This window comes from Pseudopodoces humilis, chromosome 7 (assembly GCF_049639895.1).
Source record: "Pseudopodoces humilis isolate 2021_Gansu_Grassland_sample_001 chromosome 7, ASM4963989v1, whole genome shotgun sequence".
Classification (NCBI taxonomy): Eukaryota; Metazoa; Chordata; class Aves; order Passeriformes; family Paridae; genus Pseudopodoces; species Pseudopodoces humilis.
In genome coordinates, this window is record NC_142206.1 from 177,919 (window position 1) to 201,957 (window position 24,039).

Here is a 24,039-nt window from a genome sequence, read left to right on the forward strand (position 1 = left end):
AGATCTCTACATCTCTCCCACAAGAAAAACTTTAAGGAAAAGGCATCAAAAAAATCCAGAACCATTCTGGCATCTGTGTCCTGTTTTTTATTAAAACACGTTGTCTTATGGCTCCTGTGACTTGGACCTATCTGCAGTTTCCTTCATCCTTTCCCACCAAACTCTCTCTCACCTCCACAGTTTCCTTTGTGGATTCCTAAAGAACACCATGTCTTTCTTACCCTGTTCTCTTTTCCTTCCACACATACTCACCAGGAAACAAACAGCCTTTCTTTCCATATGCTGATGCACAGGGCCATCCTTTAGAGCAGAGCTGACTTGTAGCCAAATTAAAATCTGAGCTAGTGTACTGCCATCTGCGTATAAGCTCTGCATCAGTAACTTTAAAAGCAGATTTTTTACCTTTTCATAGCTAGACCTCCAGATACTATGGGCACATTCACCTTGAACCTCTTCCCAAGTCATCAAATCTTGCCATACAGCCTATTTGTCTTGCAATAAAATACAGCTTTTCCACCCAAAGTTGACCTTGCTGGTTTCCTCACTGATGTCAAGACTCATGCCCACTTCAAGTCCCTCCTGAATGTTTCTGAAAACTTGGTTTCAGGATGGCAATATCCTTCCTCTTGTTGTTTTCCACTCTGCTTAAACTGTTTGTCTTCATTTTCAAAGCCCTTTGGAACCCTTCTCTTGTTACTCATCAGCCAAGCAAGTATCACTAGCTTATCATCCAGCTCCTAATTGCCAGCCTTCACTCTCCTCTGCCCGTTCCACAGAATTTCCCAAATGTCCAAAAAGAAAAAAATATATCAGAAATTTTAATTTTACTGATGACTCCAAAGCATTGCTCAAGAATGCTCTGTCAGTACCTCCTAGCATTCCCTTCTCCTCTCTCCCAGAACCTCCTGCTCCTAATATTTAATAAATACTAATTCTATTTGTAGGCTTTAGCTCTTCAAGCCAAGGGCGTAGGTTTTGCCCTGAGGTTGTAAGGCCCTTGATATAAAAGACATCTGGTCATTATTGGAATGCCTGGAACTGCAATAATAACAAAACAATAAAAAAGATGCAGTGCTGGGGATGAATCAGGCAGCTTACCACTCCCCACAAAGTGCTTCTTCCAGTGGTACAACCTTCTGAGAGATTTCTAAAATAAATTGTTATTTCTAACACTATTATGTTCTCCAAACTAAATTTGATGACTTTTTTTTTTTTTTTTCTACAAGGGATAAGTTAAGGCAAATTACAACCAAGTGCCACACTCTCTTAAAATGCTGTACAGTAAACACCTTGATCTCAGGGGCTTTGAGGTTTTTGTTTGTTTGTTTGTTTGAGGTTTTCAGTTTGTGGATTCATTTGGTTTTGCTTTGCAACCCAGCCCTGTCATGTTTAATTGTGTAAGGCAGTGAGCAATGGCTGTGGATACAGAGCTCCTTTAACTCTTGTGCTCCACAAGTGATGTAATTTTTCATCATTTTGTGACAGGATCAAAGTGAGGCAGTTCCTGCACAGCTCTGGAAGAATCCCCAGTTCCCTACAGGTATTTCTTAACCCCTAATCCTACTCTTTCTCCTGGCTTCACCAAAAGGAATCACAAATCATTCACCCATTCTTAGAATCACATGTGCATTTGATGTCAGTTTTCCAAGGTACCACACTGACACGAACACATGCAAATTAAAGGAAAAAAATTGACCTAAAATGTATTTACTTCTTGTGCTAAAGACAAAATATGGACATTAAAACTTCTCTGTGGAAGTGAGGCAACACATTGTAACTTAAGCTGGTTTTTTCAACTACTAGCAAGGACATATACTTATTTTTCCCCACAGAAAAACCCACAAGAACAATACACCCACACGAGTTCATCAGCCAGAGTTAAGCTGATGAAGTGACCTTCATGCAAGCACCTTTGAGAGGACAAACTGAAATGTCAAACCACCTGCAACCAAAGAACTTGCTTAGAGACTAAAGTTCCAATGGAAATGCCAAAATTAATATGCAAATTAAACCAAAAACAATAACTTAGAACTTCCCAGAGTACCAGAGCACTCTGACAAGAGGGAAGCTCCCAAGTTTTCACCTACTCCTATTAGCAGAGTTTCCATCAGCAGTTGTAACCTCCCACTTGACTTCCCAACCTCTCTGAAATAATTATACTCTGAAAGCCTTGCTATGGATATTGTGCAAGTTGTGAATTAGGTGGGAGCACAGCCCATCTGGAGACCCACGGGATGAGCAGCACTGCCTGTGTTCCAACACCCTGGGGAGGGACAGAACCCTCTGCAAAAACACCAGAACAAAACAGAATTTCCCTTTGTTCCCACAGCAATGTGAGAGAAAGCAGCACAGACAGCACTCAGACAATTCTCTTCATGGTTTCATCTCTCCCACGGCTTTGGGAGTTGTCTCACAGCTGAGATATCAGGGAACACCACCCTAAAGGATTATTACTCGCAGGTACATTGTGCATTTCCATGCCCAGAACATTCAGTGCTGCAGTTTCAGTGACAAGCAGCTGCTCTGGTACCAAGCTCCCCCACTCGAGCTGCTCACTGGGTACCTCTGCAGCCTTTCCCAGGTTACAATTAGTCACTTTTCAGAGCCAAACTTGACACTGTTTGCCTCAGGTTATCATGTCATACATGCCCACTTTGACAGGAAAGGCAAATACTATATGTAGCCTATTTTCATGCTCAGTAACATTATTTTTAATAAACTATAACAAATGAAATCTCTGTCAGGTTTAGTTGCCTGCTTTGTCATAATATGAATAAAATTTCAGACATCTGATGTCTGTGCTGTGATGTCCTTTTCTTTAAATGACTTATGTGACTTACCAGCACACACACAGTACTCACAGCAGAGTATTAATGGATGAGACTGATTGAAATCTGATGTTGCAGACATGACTGCAAACCAAAGCAAAAAAAACATTTATCATTTTTTTTTTATTATCTCTGTCCTCAACAGTTAAGCTTTTCTCTTGTTATAAAAGAGCAAAGGCCATGTGCATTTCCCTTTGGGTTTGTGCTGATGGGTGGCTGTGGTGTGGCTGCTCAGTGGGCAGAGGAGGGAGCTGCAGCCTGGGGCAGTCTCCCTCCCATGGACCACAAAGGAAAATTACTCTGTTCCCACCTGGGCACAACCAGGAATGTTTTGCCTCTTAAACCAAACTAAACCCATTAAGCTGAAGAAAAGATTTCTCATATTTTAAATGGAAAGCATCAAAATCCAAGCAAATCCTTAATCACAGTAGTCTACAAAAAGTAAAAATATTGTGCCTTAGCTGTACATAATGTATTTCAAGTAATAAAGCCCATCACTTCCAGTGATTTGTTTCAATCTTTCCTGTTGGTCTCTCTCTGTAGAGACTGAAAGGAGCTCATGAAGTTTTATCCATCCCAACTGTATCCTAAAAGAAAATTTCTTCCCTGAAATACTCTTAAGCTCTCCAAGGCAAGTGGAGGAATATATATATATATATATATATATATATATGCCTTAATAGAATGGGCACTTTCCCTGCCCACCAAATGTCTTGAAGAAGTGGCTCCACTGTTTTCAGGGTGACAGCAAATGACACTCAGAGAAAGAAGTCACACCTAGAATTTAAATGAAGATCCTGCTCACTATGACCTCATGCAGAAGCTGGAGCTTCAATCCTGCCTGTGCTCATGAATAAATTGCAAAGTTCACAAAGCTCTGCAAGTAAGACTGAGATGTGTCTCAGGCTGGAATACTGTGCTCATATCCCAGAGATTCTTCTTCTCTTCTGCTCTTCTGACCCCAAAAGAAGGGCAAAGGAAAGCATCACCTAATTAATTTCTATCACTGAGTGCACTTTTAGTGCTAATGGCATTTTTTATCAGAAAGGGAGAAAAGAAGAATGCCATTAGAAACAACCGCACACCAAGGTTTCTTACCCGGAGTGTTTGAGTCTCAAAAGATTTTCTGAACTAGGATCAAATAAACAAGTAAGGCAGTTCAAAAAGCAGAAAATTGTTTTGATGTCAAGAAAGACATTAATTCAAGTGCTCTGGCTGTGAGGAAGCCTTACTGGGCTTGGCTGAGTGAGCTTCACCTCTGCTTCAACTACAGCATGCCAGCTCTGCGTGTGCCCCTTGCACAAACCCAGCTGTAAACCCCGGCAAGAAATGAAACTGCACAACCTGTGATAGGCAAAGGCACACTGCTTAATCATGCAAATGCTTTGGGATCTCCTCCTCTCACCCCCTGATTTTCATTCATTTCATTTCATTTCATTGCTAGGCTATTCAGTCAAACAGTGAGGGCTCGATACAAACTCAGGCCTTCATGGACCAAGAAGGGGCTCAGATTTCTGAGTAGCAGCTTATCAGATGGATGAGGTAGCAAAATCAAACCAACAGCTCTAAACCCAGGCTGTTTAAATGACCTTCAAGTACAATACTGAATAGCTAAAAGGGCTCTGCTAAGCTCCAGGCTGCCGAGGTACCACCGGGCTGTGACTCTGAGCTGCCTTCAGCACCAAAGACAGATTATGTCAGATTTTTCCTGCATTTTCTGCCTGTCTTAGGAGGCTTTATTTTAATATCTGAAGTAGATTATCCCATAACAGTATCTGCAGGACACAGATTTAAAGAAAAAGCCTGCTGTCTTGCTGTTTAGAATTAATACAGAAACTAGGCACATCAGTCACTCATAATTAAAAGTCACTGAATATTCACAATATAAATAATAGGTCTTTCAGGACTCTTTTAAGTAAATTAATTTTACAATATCCTTTTGATTGTTCCAAACGAACAACAATGACTACTGCTAGCTCCTTAATTTGCATATGAATAGAAACACTAGTAAGGATTATTACGATTGTCTATTTTACAATAAACCAGTGATTTATATTATTTTGTGCAGATTGTCCCTAAAGCACAAATCCATGGCCCTACACAGGCTCTCTAGGGCTAGATGCTCCCTTGGAGGGCAGGGGTGGCAGAGGCATGCATGGGAGAAATTGTGGTTTGGGAATTAATTGATAATTAGTGGAATGGAATTCTCCCTTCCTTCCCAGGGGACACTGGCCCGTGTCCACAAGGGAGGGATCTCCCCTTGCTACACACCTGGAGGACACAGCTACAGGCAGCTACAAGTTATTCCCTCACAGGTCATTCCCTCACAGGTCATTCCCTCACAGGTCATTCCCTCACAGGTCATTCCCTCACAGGTCATTCCCTCACAGGTCATTCCTTCACAGGTCATTCCTTCACAGGTCATTCCCTCACAGCTTATTCCTTCACAGCTTATTCCTTCACAGCTTATTCCTTCACAGCTTATTCCCTCACAGGTTATTCCCTCACAGGTCATTCATTCACAGGTCATTCCCTCACAGGTCATTCCCTCACAGGTTATTCCCTCACAGGTCATTCATTCACAGGTCATTCCCTCACAGGTCATTCCCTCACAGGTCATTCCCTCACAGGTCATTCCCTCACAGGTTATTCCTTCACAGGTCATTCCCTCACAGGTCATTCCCTCACAGGTTATTCCTTCACAGGTTATTCCCTCACAGGTTATTCCCTCACAGGTCATTCATTCACAGGTCATTCCCTCACAGGTTATTCCCTCACAGGTCATTCATTCACAGGTTATTCCCTCACAGGTTATTCCCTCACAGGTCATTCCCTCACAGGTCATTCCCTCACAGGTCATTCCTTCACAGGTCATTCCTTCACAGGTCATTCCTTCACAGGTCATTCCCTCACAGGTCATTCCTTCACAGGTCATTCCCTCACAGGTCATTCCCTCACAGGTCATTCCCTCACAGGTCATTCCCTCACAGGTCATTCCCTCACAGGTCATTCATTCACAGGTTATTCCCTCACAGGTTATTCCCTCAGCACGTGCCTTCCCAAGCCCACCACCGCCAGCCTCTTGAGCAGAATCTCGGGGCAGCAATTTGTCAGTCTCCAGAACAACTCACTGTGGGACCTGCACCTGCCAGATTCACTGCAGACAGACAGTGGAACAGGTAAAATCACACCACCCACATCCTGATCATTCAACACAAAATCTCTTTGTGTGCTTCAGGCCAACAGAGCCCTTTCCTCACCAACTGAATTTGAATTGCACTGGCCCTAAAAGGAGGTGCCAGAAAAATTTGTTCCTTCAACAGTCATGGAACAATTTGGGAGAGGAATGGGAAGCTGAGGTGACAGGCTACATCCTGAATCCCACTGATGTAGCTGGTGCTGGTATGGTGTTGAGCACTCTAAATAAAACTAACTTCACATTCTCTGTGGCACAAGGGGAACCAGCTTTACTCTCCTGTTGCACAAAGCATCTCTCTGGCTTGTTTGAAGCATTTAAAGCCTGATTTAATTATTATTTAACTAAAGCCATTTCATTAGGCACTTCTTGAAATCCTTGGGCCAGCCTAGCTGAAATCAGAGCTTTAGTCACTGTCCTGTGATCCTGAAGCTCGCAGAGTTTGTCCTTCATGATCAGCTGGGGCTCCATCCCCGCTGTTATTTACACTATTGACTCACAGCTGCCACGCTTTCCTGCTGGAGATGAAACACTTCCATGGGTTACTCTAGCTGGTTAAAGGTACCTTAGATCTTTAATGCTTGGTTTGCTCCTTTAAAGAAGAGGTGTCAGAAATATTAGAGTTTCTTTTACATCTATCTCAAATGTTGGAGTTTTTAGCCTTTGGGGAAGTGATGGGCCTGAGGTCATGGAACATTTCCTCACCCCTGTCCAGGAAACATATTTGTCTTGGAGTTGGCAAATTCAGGAAGAGATGGAGTTATTTCAATGCCACTTATTTTCCCACACAGGGGGCTCTTCTCTTGCCCAAGATGAACTGGGCTTCATCTGCTTTTATGACAGAATAAGAAAATAAAATACAGTGAGATCTTTTCCTTGCTCCAGCTGACCGAGCTCAAGCAGGGGCTGGACTAGATGATCTCCAGAGCCCTCCTCAAACATTCTGTGACTGTGGGAAACAGATTCCCGTAAGAACAAGGCTGAAAACTGCTGGAGAGCAACAAAGTTGGAGGGACAGGAAGAATCCCAAGAGGTAAATGTTTAATTAACAAAAAAGTGAATCAGTATTGATGTTTAGAAGTCCAAACAGTGCCAAAGAAGCTGAAGTAAACACCAAACCTGACACAGTATTTGTAGGCAGCATAATTTCTTCTGAGTAACCTTAACTGCAGTGCTATCTCAGGGAAAACTGATCAAATTACAGAATTCCATCAAATTTCTGTGCAGCAAGTAGAGCCTGCCCAGGAATGGGAGCCCTGCAGCACAGAGTCAATCTGTGATCATCCAGGCTCCTGCTGCAGGTGGGGAATGAGGCACCTCAGAGTGCCAGCCACGAGTGTCACACGTCTGGCACGATGACAGACCTACCTGACAGCTCATATTGAAATGTGCCTCCAGTGCTCAGGAAGCTCCCAAGACCCTCAGTCTACCCCAAGGCAAACACTCCCAGTTACTCCTGTTACTTATCATACTGAATTTAAAAATGCCATCTGGGGAAAAACACAACCTGCTCCAGAAGTGCTCACACCCCCTCAAATTCATAGCTGCTAACAAGAAAGAAGTTGGAATTGATGTGATGTTTAAATCAATCCAGTAGATGAAAGGACTTAGTGTTGTGACTGCATTGGACACAAATAAATTAAATTATGATTAGTCAGTCACTGCCATAATTTGATCCAGCAGCACTGACAGCACACAACCCTGGGGTCAGGCAGTACCCAAAATATGCCCCATATAATGAAAACACTGTGCAGGCACAATTTAACAAAGGAAACCTTTTTAGCACACTGTGTCCCACTAATGCAATGGTATTTGATAATTTCTGTTTGAACAACTCAAGATTTCCTCATGTAAACACATTGAAAGACAAGTAAAAAAATTAAGGATTTGGTTCTGTGTTAATATAAAATAGAAGATCAAATTAAACCCCAAAGCCAACATGAAATTTACAGCCCTGATTTACCATGATCTACTTCTCCTAAAATGAGTCTTGTTCCTGCCCTTTTGGTCAGAGATCTCCATCCCAAAGGCAAAGCAGCATCATCTAAAAAATTCCAGGTTTAATGCAGTAACCTCAGTTCTATCCTTTTTAAAAATTTTTATTTAAACCTCATGTTACTTTAGCAAAACTAGCAAATCCATGAGTTGTGTTGCTATTTTTAACCTCCCAAACTGCCATTTGTGAGTCAGTCAATGCAGATCTCACAGTTTTAAGGCTAATTTGAGAGCCTGAAAGCACCAAAATTAACTGCTGAAATGGAATATGCATGCTGAACAAATCACTACGTCTTTAACACAGCAAGAGCAGCAAAGCTCCAACGTCCACAATCAGAGCAGCTTCATCCCAAAACACCCCAAATTCATTCTGCAGTAACATCAGAATGACTTAAATGCACTCATCACTGTATAATTTGTGCAATCACCCTTTAGGAGAAATAAAACAAAAAAAACCAAAAAACAACAACAACAACAACAAAGGAAAATCAATTCAAGACATTTAACAGCTATACAAAAACACATTAAATTCCTCCCAATTTCTTTAAAGGCATACCATTATCCATCCACTGTTACCATTAGGTGTTGTTTCTGAGCCCTCCCATCTGAAATGAAATTCCAAGAAGCCCTAGCTGTGGTTGCCACTTTCCTGACACTCAGCAGATTCAGGAGCCAAAGAGGAGCAGCAGTTTCTCACTCTGCTCCCCTGTATGCCACAGGCTCTGCATTTCCACCTGCCTACCCCTAAGTGCAATGATTTGTAGTGCATTAAATGACAATTTCCAGTTGTGTCAGCTTGGACAACATTTACTTCCTGTGATGGCCACTGACCTGCTCTGATTGGAATGTGCACCTTATTCCCAACAGGCATCCAGCTGGCTTTAATTTCCAGCCATGGGCAATTGAAACCACCCTGGATTAAAATCTCTAGTGTCCCTTATTTTCTTTGGGTAAAATACATCCACTTTGTAAATATATCCAGACTTAGACTGAACTCAACTCTTGCTAAGAGCTAGTTTGATTGCTGATTTCAAATAAATTATCTGACAAACACAGCTCTCTCCTTGGCTTCCAAATCAATGCAGGTTTGTTTTTTTTCAGAGATACTCATAAATATTCCATCAACATTTTATGTGAACAAATAATTTCTGACATTCTCTGTGCTTCCCAATTGGACAAATGATGGTTAATGAGGAGGACAAAAAAAAAATCCCCTGTTCACAGAAACACACTGTGGATGTAATCATTCCATAAACATTTCTGCAAATAACCACACTCTGCAAGTGCTGAACAATACCAGGGAGAAAGGAAGCTGAAGCTGAATTGCTGATCAGAATCTGAATGAAGGCTGTGGAAGTAATATGGGCTCATGTAATTACAGAGGGAGTTAAATATGCTTTCATGGGGACTGAACTTGGTCCATGAATTCTAAATGAGCCAGAGGATGACTTCAATTAATGGAATGACATAATAAAATTATCAATAAAACTAAAGTAACTATAAAGTGAATTTTCCATCTAGTGTATTAACTACCTTCTCTAATAGTTAATAACATACTGTTAAGAATTTGAGAAACAAAAATCTGACCTTCAGAACTTCTGTGTCTGGTGAAGTAACGAGAGACAGCGTAGCATCAATCAAAAGAATGTTTAAATTGACAGCCATCCCACAATTACTACATCATCCAAGTGCTCTACATGTGCTCCAATAACTGTTGCTTTTATGCTGAATTTAGATTGTAAGAGACAATTGGTTTTAAAAACTGCTGATTGAACTGCCAATTTGCAATGAGAAGAGACACCTTTAAAATATGGATAACTCCAGTAGCAGCTACATAATATCCCAGCCTGATCTATTTCAAATTAATGCACTTACAAAATGTGTAATGCTCCCATAGATTTTGAGACTAGACTGCAGGTACCCAACACCACTGCTCTGGTTCTCCAAGAGAGTGCAATAAAACCATTTTCAGATGAGCAAAGGCAATTCCCCATCTCGTTTGAGGAAAGTCTGCAAAGGGGGCAGAGCTGGGAGGGGGAGCTGCCAGGGCAGTGACTGAGCTCTGCAGACAGAAGCAGCACCCCCAAACCACCCTGAGTGCTCCAAAGCCCTTCAGCACCAGCCCACAGCTCTGAATCCAAATCCAAAACCTGCTCCAGGCTTCTCATCTAGAAGCACAGCAATATTTCACCTCTGCATTTTCAAATGTTCTGATATTTTAACCTGCTGAAATCAATCTGACCAAAACTTACAAAAAAATCACTTCTTAAAGCATAGCACAAGGGAAAAAAAGAAAAAGCCTGAAAATGTATGTGCATTTTTATTTCCTAGATGGGAATGGCTCTGAAGTGTTGTATAATATTCAGGATAACAACTCTAATCTCTTCTAAATTTAAAAAGTACATGAGAGCCTGAAATGCTCTGATAATTTTGAATTCTTAGGCACTGCACTTTCTCTCAACAGTTTGTTTCAATTGCATTTTCAATGCATTTTTTTTATATTACAGACATTCTGGGCAAATTGTCTTAAAAATGTACACTAGAGAAGAAAGCTCTTACAGTGACCATAAGAAGCTCAGTAATAATTATTTGAATCTCATAAAATTTTAAAAAAACAATCAAAAGGGGGCACTACATAGCCTGGAAATCAATTAGTTTAATATTCTACTTGCCTTCTTCCTGTACCAGCCTCACCTATTAAACAAAATGCTGAATAAATTGTTTCTGGTCAAACTACAAAGACGGCAGATACATGCTCCTCTCCTTCCAGATCAGGAGCAGACACATCAGCTGTGGGCAAGATAAGCAGCAAAGATGATAAAGATGGATTTGGTCATACAGAAAGGCAGCAGAATTCAAGATGAAGAGAATAACCCAAAGGCTGGGAGGCAAACACAACACCTAAAGCAATACAGAAAGCAGGCAAGGTAATGATAACAGGGCACACAAAACACAAAGTGAAAATCCTTCATAAATGATTGAAACCAAACCTGAGAGGAACCGTCTGTGATGTGCAGCATCATCAACTGACCAGTTTTTCTTAAAAGCAACAAATGAAAGCCCTCCCAAAGAAATCACTCAGTGAGAAAGGTCTAAGCTGAGTGGTCCAACAGGGAAGCAGAGGTGTTAATTGACTAATTGATTAATCCCACTGGCTCTCCACAGGAGCATCTCTGTGGCCTCAGGGTGCTGCTCTGAGCACTCCACGAGCTCCCTTGCTACTGTTTTTTGCTGACACCATGCATTATTCTTCTCTGCAGCAATGTGATGAAAGCTGAGTTTATCAAGCCTAGGTAAATCACATCAGATTTTTTGCCAGTTGAAGTTTCTATTATCTCTATGGAAATCCTGCTTTGCTAGGCAAAAACTGAGCAACTGAATGTCTTTGATAGCATTTTCTGACATTGCTTCTGATCAGCATTTGCAATCTGTCCCCCCATTAAAGGTTAACTTACACTTCTCTGTCATTTCAGCACATCTTCTAAGATATGGAAAATTGCACCAGGACCTCTACTGCAAAATATTAAATAGTTCTGGTACCATAAAAGAGCTCTTATCCATTCTCTGAGATGAGCATTTCCCTCTTATTTAGAAGAATGGATGAGTGAACAGATACAGCACATTACAGACAGCTGCTTTCATTCCTGTTACGTTTTGTGAAATGTTAGGGGTTTTATTTGCTTTTTCAAACACATCTTCTGTGGCACTGGCCAAGTTATCTTTGACTGTCCTGCTGCATCTACCTGTTTAAAAGAGCAGTCATTTCCCAATCAGAAAAATGCCTGGCCGTTTCTAATTTCTTTCCTAGAGCCTTCTTGGCTCTAAGTTTTGAAGTAATTCAAGTCCTTAATATTCTTCCTCACAGCACTTAAAAGAATTGAACTGTGTTTTGAATTCTTGCATTTTAACCTCAGCTCAGGCCCTGAAACCTGGATGCCAAGATTGGTGCTTCAGCCAGATCACTAATTTCAGCTTACACTAGTATTTTCCTTTTTCATTATTCATGCTTCAGAACCATATAAGACATTTTTAAGTTGTTTTTGTTCTTTTTTCATTCTAGACCATTCTATCGAAGCAAAGATAAAATTTCCTCAAAACAAAACCATTTCTCCAAGACCACAAAAATCCTTTACGCTTCCAAACAAGAAAATCAATGTTACTCTTAGGAAAAAGAAGATTATTTCTCAACTCTCGCATTTCACCATGGTTGGAGTTTCAATTCCAAGTGATCACTTCTCCCAATTCTCACAGGCACACACAATGTTTTCACACTACATGGTTTCAAACACAAAAATAAATAAGTAGAAATATCCATTCCATTATTTCCAAATTGAGGGATGTAGAAGTTATTCCCTCTGATCCAGAATAATGCAGTTCTACAGCTTTTTTCCTCTGCTCTTGTTTTCAGTCAGTGAAGTGAAATGTACAAAGGACCCATCCCAGGTCTGGAACCTGGAGAAGGACCTTTTGTGCTGATTCTTTGGAGTTCCAGTGTCTCTTACCCTCTGAGCAGAGAATGACATTCATTATGTCTGATACTGTCATAAAATGAGGAGACAGGTTGGTCTCTGTCCTGTTATTACACAGACTTGTATTCAGTTGCAAAACAGAGTGTGTAAATCCCTCAGACCCATCAGATCCACACTCAACAAGTTAAAAATTCAACACCACAGACCTTCACCTGCAATGAAAAACGCTCTTATTTAGGTTGGAAAAGACTTTTAAGATCGAGTCCAACTGCAAACTTAATGCTGCCACAGCAAGTACAGAAATAATTCACTCATGGCAAGTGGCTTAGCATAAAACTGCTCCAAACTCAGAAATCAGATTAACAGATTCTCCCTCTGAAACTCTGGGCTGAAGGAAATAATGAGAATTTAGCCAGAATTGAACTTAAGGAAAAAGATGAGAAAATGCAAATATGATCCAATGTGAAATGTCTTCATCCACAACTCATCCCCAAGAGGAAAGCACTGCACTGCCTGTGCTAGGCCAAGAAGGACTGCTTGGTTTTGGAAGCCTTTGGAACATCTCTGCAGCTCCCTGATGTACCTGGCATATATTCTAGAGGCTGCAGCTTCCAATTCCTCTTCTCAGGTATACATACAGAAACTTGACTCTGAAAAGGGTTGCAAAAAACTAACACCAGATCTTGCTTCCCTTGCAAACAAGGTCACAATTCCCATTAACTTTACTATGATCAAAATTAGGATTTATGCGCCAAAAGAAATTAGCAGAAATATAAATAGCCTTAATAAACTACTCAGCAGGAATGTTTTATATGAGACATTAATTGCCACAGCAATTTGCAGAATATGTTTAAAATAAAAAATATAATTTATTAATGCTGACAACCAGGCAGTTTCACTGACTCTCTACATTATCTTCTATTACTTGGGCATCTACCGAGCTGGGCAACTTAGATTGGGGGTGGGGGGAAAGCTATTTATTGTGGAAAAATATCCTTGCTCCCAGAAATCAAGCATGTACATAAAAGTTGGAGTTAGGCCCAGTGCTTGGGTCACCCCACAGGAGCTGATGGAAAAGGCAAAGGACGAGCAGGAGCCTGCAGCAAGAGGAGCAGAGAGGATGGGAGGCAGAGCCCAGCCAGGCTGCCTCTGCAGGGCAGCAGTGACAGCAGCGTGCAGATCCCTCAGATCCACACTCACAAGCTCAAAACTCAGCACCACTGATCTTCACCTGCACTGCAAAGATAATTTGGGCTGGAAAAGGCTGCCAAGGTCAGCGGGCTGCCACTGCAGCCCTGCTCTGCCCGCTGCAGAGAACCCACAGCAGGATGGCACTGGGTGTTCTGTACAGCTCAGGTCCTGCACAGCCCCTGAGTGTCTGCAGCCAGGAGAGGATCATCCTCCAGCACCCACTGCCCAGCTGGACATGTCTGCAGCCAGGAGAGGATCATCCTCCAGCACCCACTGCCCAGCTGGACATGTCTGCAGCCAGGAGAGGATCATCCTCCAGCACCCACTGCCCAGCTGGACATGTCTGCAGCCAGGAGAGGATCATCCTCCAGCACTGACTGCCCCAGCTGGACATGTCTGCAGCCAGGAGAGGATCATCCTCCAGCACCCACTGCCCCAGCTGGACATGTCTGCAGCCAGGAGAGGATCATCCTCCAGCACCCACTGCCCCAGCTGGACATGTCTGCAGCCAGGAGAGGATCATCCTCCAGCACCCACTGCCCAGCTGGACATGTCTGCAGCCAGGAGAGGATCATCCTCCAGCACCCACTGCCCAGCTGGACATGTCTGCAGCCAGGAGAGGATCATCCTCCAGCACTGACTGCCCAGCTCAGGTCCTGCACACTGCTGCTGGACATGTCCCACACTTGTCCCCGAGGCACACAGGAACACCAGCCCCAAGTTTTCATGTAACTGAGAGCTGTTAAACAGCTGCTGTGCTCCCTTTTACTGCCTAAAAAAGCCTGCCTGAAATGCTTTTATTGTAGACACCTCATCTTCAGGGCACTGATTTCTCAGCTCTGAAGGGCCAGTCATTGATCCATCTGCAGGTTTTGTTGTTTTCTTCCTTATTCCCTGACAAGCAGCATCTCTTGCATCTGGGGCCTTCTGTTAAACTATGTTCTTGCACAGAGTCTCAATCTGCAATGCTTATGTGTTTGACACACACACACTTAACAAACTTCTAAATAACAGAAGACATTTTCTGAAATCTATGAAAAATATCTGTGTATGAACAATCACCATGCTAAGAGATTTAATCAAAGAAAAGAAAGCTTTCATAAAAATATATATGATAAACACTTTAAAAGAAGCATTTGTGAACCATACTAAGAGGTTTAGAAGTTTAGAAGTTTCTGGGAGTTTTGGCAACTGCTCCCAGTACTTGAGACACTGTGCTTAGAATACATGATGCTTTCAGGTCAGAGCTCTGTACAGTGTGAGCTGGCAGAGCTTCATGTGCAGGCAGGACTCCCTTCCACAGAGATGCAATAATTCACACCAGGCAGGGCTGGTGTCACTTCTGCAATCTCTTGCAAGAATATGAAATGATATAAATGGGTGTCCCTTCTCACCTGGATTTCTTTTCTAGTGATTCTCCCCATTTAGTCTTCTGACCCTGGTCCTCAGCTTGAATTCCTCAAAATCTAACTGGTTTCTATTGACTTCCACATCACTGGATGAGCTTTGGGGTTTAACTGCTTATAAACTGAGAACTATATGAGCCAGAAACTATTGAACAAGGGAACAGAATTGCCCATTATCCCCTCAGTCATGAGCAATTTTCAAGGTAAATCTGCACTTAAAATATCACTTCACTGATTGATGCTACTTATTTATTATATAATAAAGTCTCTAATAATGTGGTATTTCATTCTCATAAAAGAATCTTCTAAACTGTCGCTCAGGAGAAGTTTTAATGCAAGTGACATGCTGTCATCAGCCTGCCTTCAAGATTACAGGCCTGGTAAAACAGCAGTGTTCAACAACAACAACAAACATCCAGGCTCAGGCAGAGCCCAGAGTCAGGAAGGGAATGCAGCCAGGCTTGGGGCATGTACTTGCTGCAAGTGCAACAATCACCTTTTCCATGCTGAACAGGGGCACAGCAGGAAATAGATCTTCTAGGGCCTAAATGTATGATGGAATTGTTGCTTTACCTTAACAGGCTCAGGAAATAGAACAGTATCTTTATCCTTTTCTACATGAACCACTTAAAGAAACCCCAGCAAAACCCCCAGAGCCTCACACGAACTTTATGTTATAGGTATTGTTTTGCCTTCACATTTATCTCCTTTCACTGCCAGGCCACCACTCTGATGGGGAGCTGTTGTGTTCTGCACCTGAACTGATCTTATGTGATTAAAGCAGCACCATTTCTACCACCACTAAGCAGTGTGGCAGGAGCCTGGTTCAGCTCCTGTAGTTAACTATTTTACCATGCTGCATTTACTTTTTTGGCTGTTTCAACAGTCACAGAAGCTGGGTTTTGTCCAGCTGTGCTAAGCAGCTGCACAGCAGGAGAGGCCTGATGTGACAGGCTAACACAGGCACTGGAAGCCCCTTGCAGGCAGTGGCCAGCAGCACAGCAGAGGTGCCAAACCCCGCTGATGGCCTGGGAGAAGATTGCAACACTGGGTCTGTGCACATCTAACAGCTGCTGGTACCCTGGAGGAGCAGCAGCAGATGCTCTGCTGTGATGGGGATGCTCCTGCAGATGAGTTTTGCCAACACCCTGTGTGTGGCTGTACGGGTGGAGCAGAAATGACAGGGCTGGCTTGGGCAGAGCCTGTCCAAAGGCAGGAATGGGAAGATGTGATGCTTAGGGAGAAACACCCTTCATCAACAGATTCAGGGGAGGATGAGCTACTCAGGCAGCCACCACTTAGACAAGGATGCTCTCAACAGAAACCCTAATTATCTGGGCAGCATTTGGCAATGAATTCCCTCTTACTACAGGTAAAGGAATAACAATTCTTCCCTTAAATTCCTGTGAGTGCATTGCAGCATCATCCTCCTTTTTGTTTTCCCACTGGCTGAACATTCGAGGTGCTCTCCTCAGTGAACAGCCCCTGCCTCCTGGAGTGCCCAGGACCAGGATGAAGCACAGCTGCCCTGGAAGGAACACTCTGCAGATGAAGGGAGGGTAGGAAACACACCTAATCATGGATTCTAGTTTTTCAAGTGCCTTCTGTCTTTTCATGCCAAGCCAAACACCCTGCTGTGAGGAATTCTTTCACATTAGTAGTATCAGAGGACTACAGAAATGGACAGATTATAGTTTGATTTTCCATTCCCTCCTAGTATTTAACCACACAATCAGTTTCTCTATCTGAAACACAGTTATGAAGCACTCCAAGATACTTGCAGCAATTAACTCTGAATATGCCAACATCAGTTACAGCAGACACAGAGTGGATTGCAGAAAGGTTTGGCAATCTCATCACAGAAGTCCTACCATCACTAATCCTGATTCTGTTTAAAACTACACTGAAACACCATGGGAAAATACACTGCCGATCATTTCATTGCAATATTTTAGGATATTTCCTTCCCATTTGCTACTGCTTTTAATTATGAAGCTACACATGATGTTTTTGACACTGTCTGAAAAAAAAACAGACCGTGGAATTTTAATGTCAGGTATCCAGTTCCCTTTCTATTGACTTTGATGATTTCTTTCTGATAGAAAGCATTTAAAAGGAAACAGTAGCTGTACCAATGATTGTGAGACAATTCCTTGATGTCAAACACCTTATCTAAGCCACTTCTTGTGCAAAAAGAAAATTCAAAAACATCCAAAAGCTGTTAGTAGGGAAAGAAAAGGAAGATATCCAGTTTAGAAGAGGGGCTATAGTAGTAACTAATAATAGCAACTTAACTGCATATGAGAGAGGGTTCCTGGCAGTCAAGATGTATTACTGCACATCTAGATGCAAGTGTGCCAAGGGGTGGCAGCAATAAAACTGTAAATGGAATAGCTGCAACAGGAAAATCTTTGCATGTGAGCTAAGAACAGCATCACCCAAACACTCAGGGCACTGATCTGCTTTGGTAAGCGCTGCCAGGTGGGAAAAACATCTCCCTTCTATAGCATTTCACCACTGCTAGAATAAAACTAACATCTTACCAATGTCTTTTGTGGCTACTAGTAAGAACACTAAGATTGAAAGGAATATTTATACAAATATTTCCAACATGCAAAAGAAAAAGTACATGGCTGGGCTGCAGCTCTGCTCAAGCAAGAGACACAACACTGCAAATCTCAGAGGAGTATGCTGAGTGATGTTTGTTACTTCTTTCCCTCTTAATACCATAATCCCTAACACAGAAAAAGTCTAATTCTCTTTTGGAAAAGTTCTCAGTCATTACTGGGATCTTACCCAAATTTGGCCTTTTTGGATGTTGTTTTTAACATTAGTTACAAAATTAAATACACAGTAATGGGGAGGAGACACAACATTTTAATTATGAAGGAGCAGAGTCTTGTCAAGAAGAGTTTCCCTTGCCTCTTCCCCTCTGCCATTTGTGTGCTGCTATCTCATTTGTACAGAACTCGGGCTGACATTCAAAGCTAGTTCTTTATCTGTGAATACAGAACTGTGCTGACTGAAATGACTTTTGTTACTGTTTGTCTCTCAGCTAGAACTCGGGTTTCCAGTTGGAATTTGCAGGCATGCTTGCAGGGTGCTGCTCTCACAGAAGATGTGCCAGGAGGGTGCCAGAGCCCTCCCAGGGGATGAGGAATGAGGGTCTGGCTCAGGGGTGAGCTGCAGGTGCCTGGGCAAACACTGGGGACTGCCAGCAAACCTCCTGCAGGCAATCATTGTGTGACACACAAGGCACAGCCCATGCAGGCAGTGAGTCTGATGGATTTCCAGACATTCCAGCTTTCATCACTCACAATTTACTCAAGCACGATGCCACCAGTGATCACCATTAAAGGCTCTCAGCAGAGGAAGCCAGTGCAGAACAGAGAATTGTGTCTGCAGCTCACCAAGCTCTTGTGTCCAGTTCACTGTGAGGGGCAGGCACAGGGGTGAACATCACCCTGCTGCTCTGGGTTTATTTCTGAGATACTGAGAGGATTCATTTGCTGTACAGCCAAGTCAAGAGAATTCCTGGGTAAAACCACATTCCATAACTTCATGGGGTGGAGTGTTATGAGACAGAAAATATAAAACTCAGGTAGAAAAATAATTGAAACTGGAGGGATTTTTCAGTTTCTCCAGTCACTCCCACAAGTATATCCATTTCCTTTATGTCATTTTTACATAAGTTACTTTTAAGGCTTAATAATCTGCACATCTGCCTTTGACAAGCATCTTCTAGGCCATGCAACATTGTTTGTCCTGTCAAGGTTTGCCTCGAAACCCTTTCACTTGAGCCCATATGCTTGGCTGAGAACCCTCTCATCTGCCAAGTTAGTAAATGCAGCTGTTATGCAGGAAAATGGAAAGGTTTTGATAATTTGAGTCTTTGGCACATACCAGAGTAACAGGACAACAGCAGAGAAAGAACAAAAGGACATTTAGAGGAGGGGTTTTCACAAGAACAGTGTTTGGAGTTTGGCACAGCTGTATGGTCTGAAGAAGGTGGCTGGACATTTCAGATTTGTGGAAATGAGGCAGCAAATATATAAAATAAAAAACCACATTGCTTCAGATAATGCATAAATAAACTGTGAGTATTCCTTTGTGCTTATGCAAAATGTTTTAAAATGCATTGCTTCCTTCATATGACATGCACAGTTAAGGATCAGAAATGAAAGCTTTTATCAGCAAATCTGGGTCAGTGCTGACTCTCATACTCCTTAAATTCTTTCAAAATGAATAAATCAGCTTCCTTGTCAAAGCATTATTATACCAGTGCTTCTCAATTTACAGCAGAAATAATGTTGCCTCTGTATAAAAGAGCTCCTGAACATCTTACCAAGGGATTGTTGCAGGAAAACAATGACAGGTACAAGATGGTTCCTCCCACACAATCTGCTAACAGCAGAGCAAAATCAGAGATCATTAGACAAACTAACCTGTGGTGTCATTCCGTGGCAGATATACATGATTGGGATGTTCTCTGTGTCTGGCCCTTGGTCAAGGCACAAATCACTTTTCAGGGAATTCTGCAGCTAAAATAAACAGAAAGAAAAAGAAATCAAGCAAGTTTTACATGAGAAAAAGATAGCGTGATTACTTTCTTTTCTTTGAAAAAATAAATCATATATAGTTGAGGAAGGAAGTATGCAAAATTAAAATATGTTGCAGTAAAGATCTTGAAGAGAAAGCATCTGGACTGAATTCTTCCTTGCAGATAATCTAGCACCACTGATTTCAATAATGTTGCACCAAGTTTCAGGCAGGGTATATTTCAAAAAGCCTTCAGAGATAGGAGTATTTTTTTTTCTGTATGTTTCAAAAATATTTATTCTCTGGTACACATAATATACAGAACCTGAATGTATCATGCTGAGCAAGACAGATGAGGTATTAAACAGCTTTTAAGAATCACTCAGGAGAGTCTTCTGATTTCTGGAAATAATTCAAAAAACTGCTTTCAGCTGACACCTGGAGACTTCAGGGCAATTGTTGTGCAGCAATAATAATCCCCTGATTATTCTGGGCTAACCCACGCCCAGCAATGAACAGACAGCCCAGCTCTCTGTCCTGGGAGAAAGCTGGGCAATGCTGAGGCAGTTTCCTTGAAAGAGAAGTGCTAATTAATGAGCACAGGGAGCTGGGAGGGCTGCTCAGAGCATGAGGACGAGGATGTGAGCCATGGATGTGTGTAAAGGACTGGCTCAGAGCACATGAATCCTGATCTGAGTGGGGATGTGCTTTGCAGCCTCCTGGGATTAAGTGGGCAGCTCTGCCAGCCCTGCACAGGGGACAGTTCTGGGAGCAGATTCACATCTGTAGAAAGGAAACCTAGGACTGCACTAGCACTAAGAAAAGTGGACAAGCCAGAGGCTGAAGCCTGGCAGTGAATAAAATCAAAACCCTCAACTCATCTCTCCAAACCTAACTCCAGATCCAGTAATGGACAGGATGTATCCAACATTGAAGAGAAAATATGCATTAGGTATCAATACTGGCATTGCTCTCAAGAAATAAAGTCTTGAGAATGACATAAAATCCTCTCTCAAAGCTTTCTATTTCTTATAATGTAACCACAGACATGTTTGTAATCACAAACAGATGTCTAAGCACCCCTCTCTATCCAAACCAATGATAAATATCAGCCTTATAAATTCATGCCTGGGTCTATCACTGCCTTTGTGTTTTCAAAACCTCTTCTGCAAACTCCTAATGCTTGTCCTAGTGCCAATATTATAAACTCTTCCACAACAATCCCCATTATAAAGGAGCAAAAAACCAGAAACAGAGCAGCCACTGACCTGTTAACTAATAATGCTATTATTTCAAAATCTGAGGCCCTGATTCTCAGGAACAATTGCTTTACAAAATCTAGTGGTTTTGTGGCAACCAACAATTAACCCAAGTAACTCAATTTTAGCCTACCAAGACTTAATCTTATGAATAATCCAACCCAAAATATAACAGACCATCCCTGTGCTGAACCCCAGAAATAATTATTGTTTCACCAAATACAGCAGCTTTTGGTCCAGTGACATTGCTTTCTTCTAAATAGGAGGGTACTGCACAATTCAGAAAGAAATTTGCCTCCCAAATATTTACTCTGCCACCAACCCCAACCCCAGGTGTATCCCACAGCATAAACTAGACCTGAATGATGCAGCTATTTCCCTAACTCTCACAGAACACCAGGAAATGTAGGATAATAAATATGTGGGCTGTCTCTGTAGCTGCCTATATACCTTTACCCCCATTCAGACAGCTTTTTCAATTACTCAGGATTTTTTAAATTGATGAAAATGCTATAGTAGCAGTATCTCTATTTTCTACTGAAAAATGAAGCCAGTTGATGAATGGAAGCATTTAGAGGATCAGAAAGCAGCTGACTTGTTTTGAAATATCACCTTTCTCTGCTGTAAGATGTGCAAGCAAACTGCAAAGCAGACACAAGAGAGGATTGGACTCCCAAGTGATTCTTTTACTAAAAGGATAGGGGCACTTAATCTTGTGTCATATGCGGGTGTATCATGAAATGGTGAGCTGTGTGCTTCACAAAACAGTCCCTGTGTATCTGCTGTCACTGCTGGCCACAATTCCCTTGTGATGGTACAAACAGGGCCACTCCTCACACCTGCCCCAGCTGGTGACAACCACGTGCATTACTGGGCAGTGATAAATCACAGGATCATGGAATGGCTTGGCTTGGGAGACACATTAAAGATGATCTCATCCCAACCCCCCTGCCATTCCTAGGACACCTTCCACTGGACCAGGTTACTCAAGGACCCATCCAGCCTGCTCTTGAACAGCTCCAGGACAAGGAGCCCATGATCTCTCTGAGTAAATATCTAATTTAACCCTGCCTTTGTTTAGTTTAAAGCCATTCCCTCTTGTCCTATCCTGTCCTTGTGAAAAGTCCCTCTCCAGCTCTCTTTAGCCCTCTTCAGGCTCTGGAACACTGCTCTAAGCTCTCCCTGAAGCCTTCTGTTTTCCAGGCTGACCACTGTGTTCAGCTTTTCTGCAAAAAACTCTTCTTTTTTTGGTTGGTGAAAATCTCTCAGCAGAGCATAAAATCACTGTTGCTGATTTTCATTTTGACTTGCACAATGTGGAGTTGATCCTGAGATGAGTACCTTAGCTCTTCCTTTATCCATACTCTATCACTTCTACCTGAGAAGACTGGTTTTTATCCCGAGCCAGCTACAAGCAGGACCATGCAGCAGTCAGCTGCTGTGCCTCCTTCTCCTCAGGAAACTCCACCCTTGCCTGGATCACAGCATCACTGAGGGCAATGCCACGGGCTGTGCCAGAGGCTGCTGCCACACAGGTGCCATTTGGGCATTTTTCTGAACTGGTTTGGAAGGTAACCATTATCTCCTGCATTCAGCAATGACTAAACCTTTGCTGGAAGTGCTTTTCCTGTGTGACTGTATGAAAAGCCAGCACGGTTATTTTCCCTTTACATCACAGGGGCCACGGAACTTTGCAGGATGTGCAATCCCTCCACTTGCCAAAGCACTGCAGCTGCTCTCTGGCACCCTTGGGGCTCTTCCAGAGCCAGACTGGCCAACTGCACAGCCCAGTTTCCTTTCTGAGGAGGAATGTCTGAAGAAAAACCTTTCACCTGTGTGATCTGCTCTTGCATTTCGTAATTAGGATTGTCACACAAAAAGAAAAATTTAATTCACAGGAATATTTTTTTTTTAAAATGAGAGTGGAAGAGAATGTGAAAAGGACATCCTAGGACTACTATCACTTTATTATGGGCCTGTGTTACTTTACTCTGCTTATCTTCCATGCCATGCCCTCTCTGTTTGGGGCCCTGCCAGGTTCTGAGGGACAAGAATTGCTTCTGCTTTAATCAGCACCGTGCAGCTCAAGTGTGATTGCAGCACAGACAAGGGCACTCCTGTCCAATGAGAAGCCCAAAATGCAAGGATTTAGCTGCACTTTCTGTTATTGTTATTCTATAAGGTTATTCTTGAACCTCCCCAGTGGTGCTTTATGCACAGGTTAGCCATGTGAGAGCTGGTCAGCTTGGAATGGTAGGCTTTGACTGTCATACCTGCTCTAGGGTGAACCTTAAATGGCTAAAAGTTTAGTAAGAGAAAGCATCAGCCTTTAACAGTTGGATTTGACGATATTAAAGGTCTTTTTGTCCTAAGTGACTCCATGATTCTAAATTAAGATCTGGCTACAATCTTAAGAAGGTTGCTGCTGAAATACTGAGTCTATTTTGTGAGTTCCCCTACTGCCACAAACCTGTCAGCCCCAATGTGTCTGCAAAATCACACCTTGAGTATTTCTGTGTGGGATCAAGCCATGAAGGAAAAAACAACACAAAATCAGGGAGGAAGGTAACGTTGAGGATACCTCAGCACAAATGACAGCAGAGCAGCTGTCTCTGTCAACTAACCAGTCTAACACATTATTTAACTAGCGACTCCAAACTGATTTGATTCATTTACTTTGAGTCAGGCATTGCCTTCCTGAGTTCCTTCCACTGTTACAGCTTTCTCCCCCATGTTTGCACAGTGGGAAATGTAAACCAGATCCTTACCACCCCGTAGGCCACGGTGTCCGAGTACATTCTCATTTCTGGATACACACTGACAAGATACCACCTGAAGGTCTTGCACTGCAGCTTCTTCCTTAGGGCCTTCCTCTCTGAGATATCACCAATATCGATCCCAGAGTCCTGCACATGGAACAAAGGGCAGAAAAAGCCATCAGGGATACATCTGTGTAAACTGAACACCCAGGACCCCCTCATGCAGAGGGACCCCAGGAGGATGGAGCCCAGCTCCTGGCCCTGCACAGCACCATCCCCAAGAGTCAAACTGCTGCTCTCTAATTCCCTGGCATTTTCCAAATCCAAAAGGAATTGGCAGGAAGTAGCAAGTTGCCCTGGAAACATGGGCATTGCTGCTGTCCCTCTGTGGCCTAAT

At 42.5% G+C, this 24,039-nt stretch overlaps 1 protein-coding gene across 2 annotated transcripts in view; it reads right to left on the bottom strand.

Annotated features, from left to right (window-relative positions):
- The window catches only part of GALNT18 (polypeptide N-acetylgalactosaminyltransferase 18), a 200,725-nt gene that overhangs the window by 26,070 nt on the left and 150,616 nt on the right, over window positions 1-24,039 (bottom strand). For both annotated transcript variants that reach the window (XM_005531558.3, XM_088057582.1), the window contains exons 8-9: window positions 23,652-23,789; window positions 19,531-19,626 (exon numbers count right to left, since the gene is read on the bottom strand). In XM_005531558.3, the coding sequence (XP_005531615.1) occupies window positions 19,531-19,626; window positions 23,652-23,789 (234 nt within the window). The remainder of the gene's footprint in view (window positions 1-19,530; window positions 19,627-23,651; window positions 23,790-24,039) is intronic.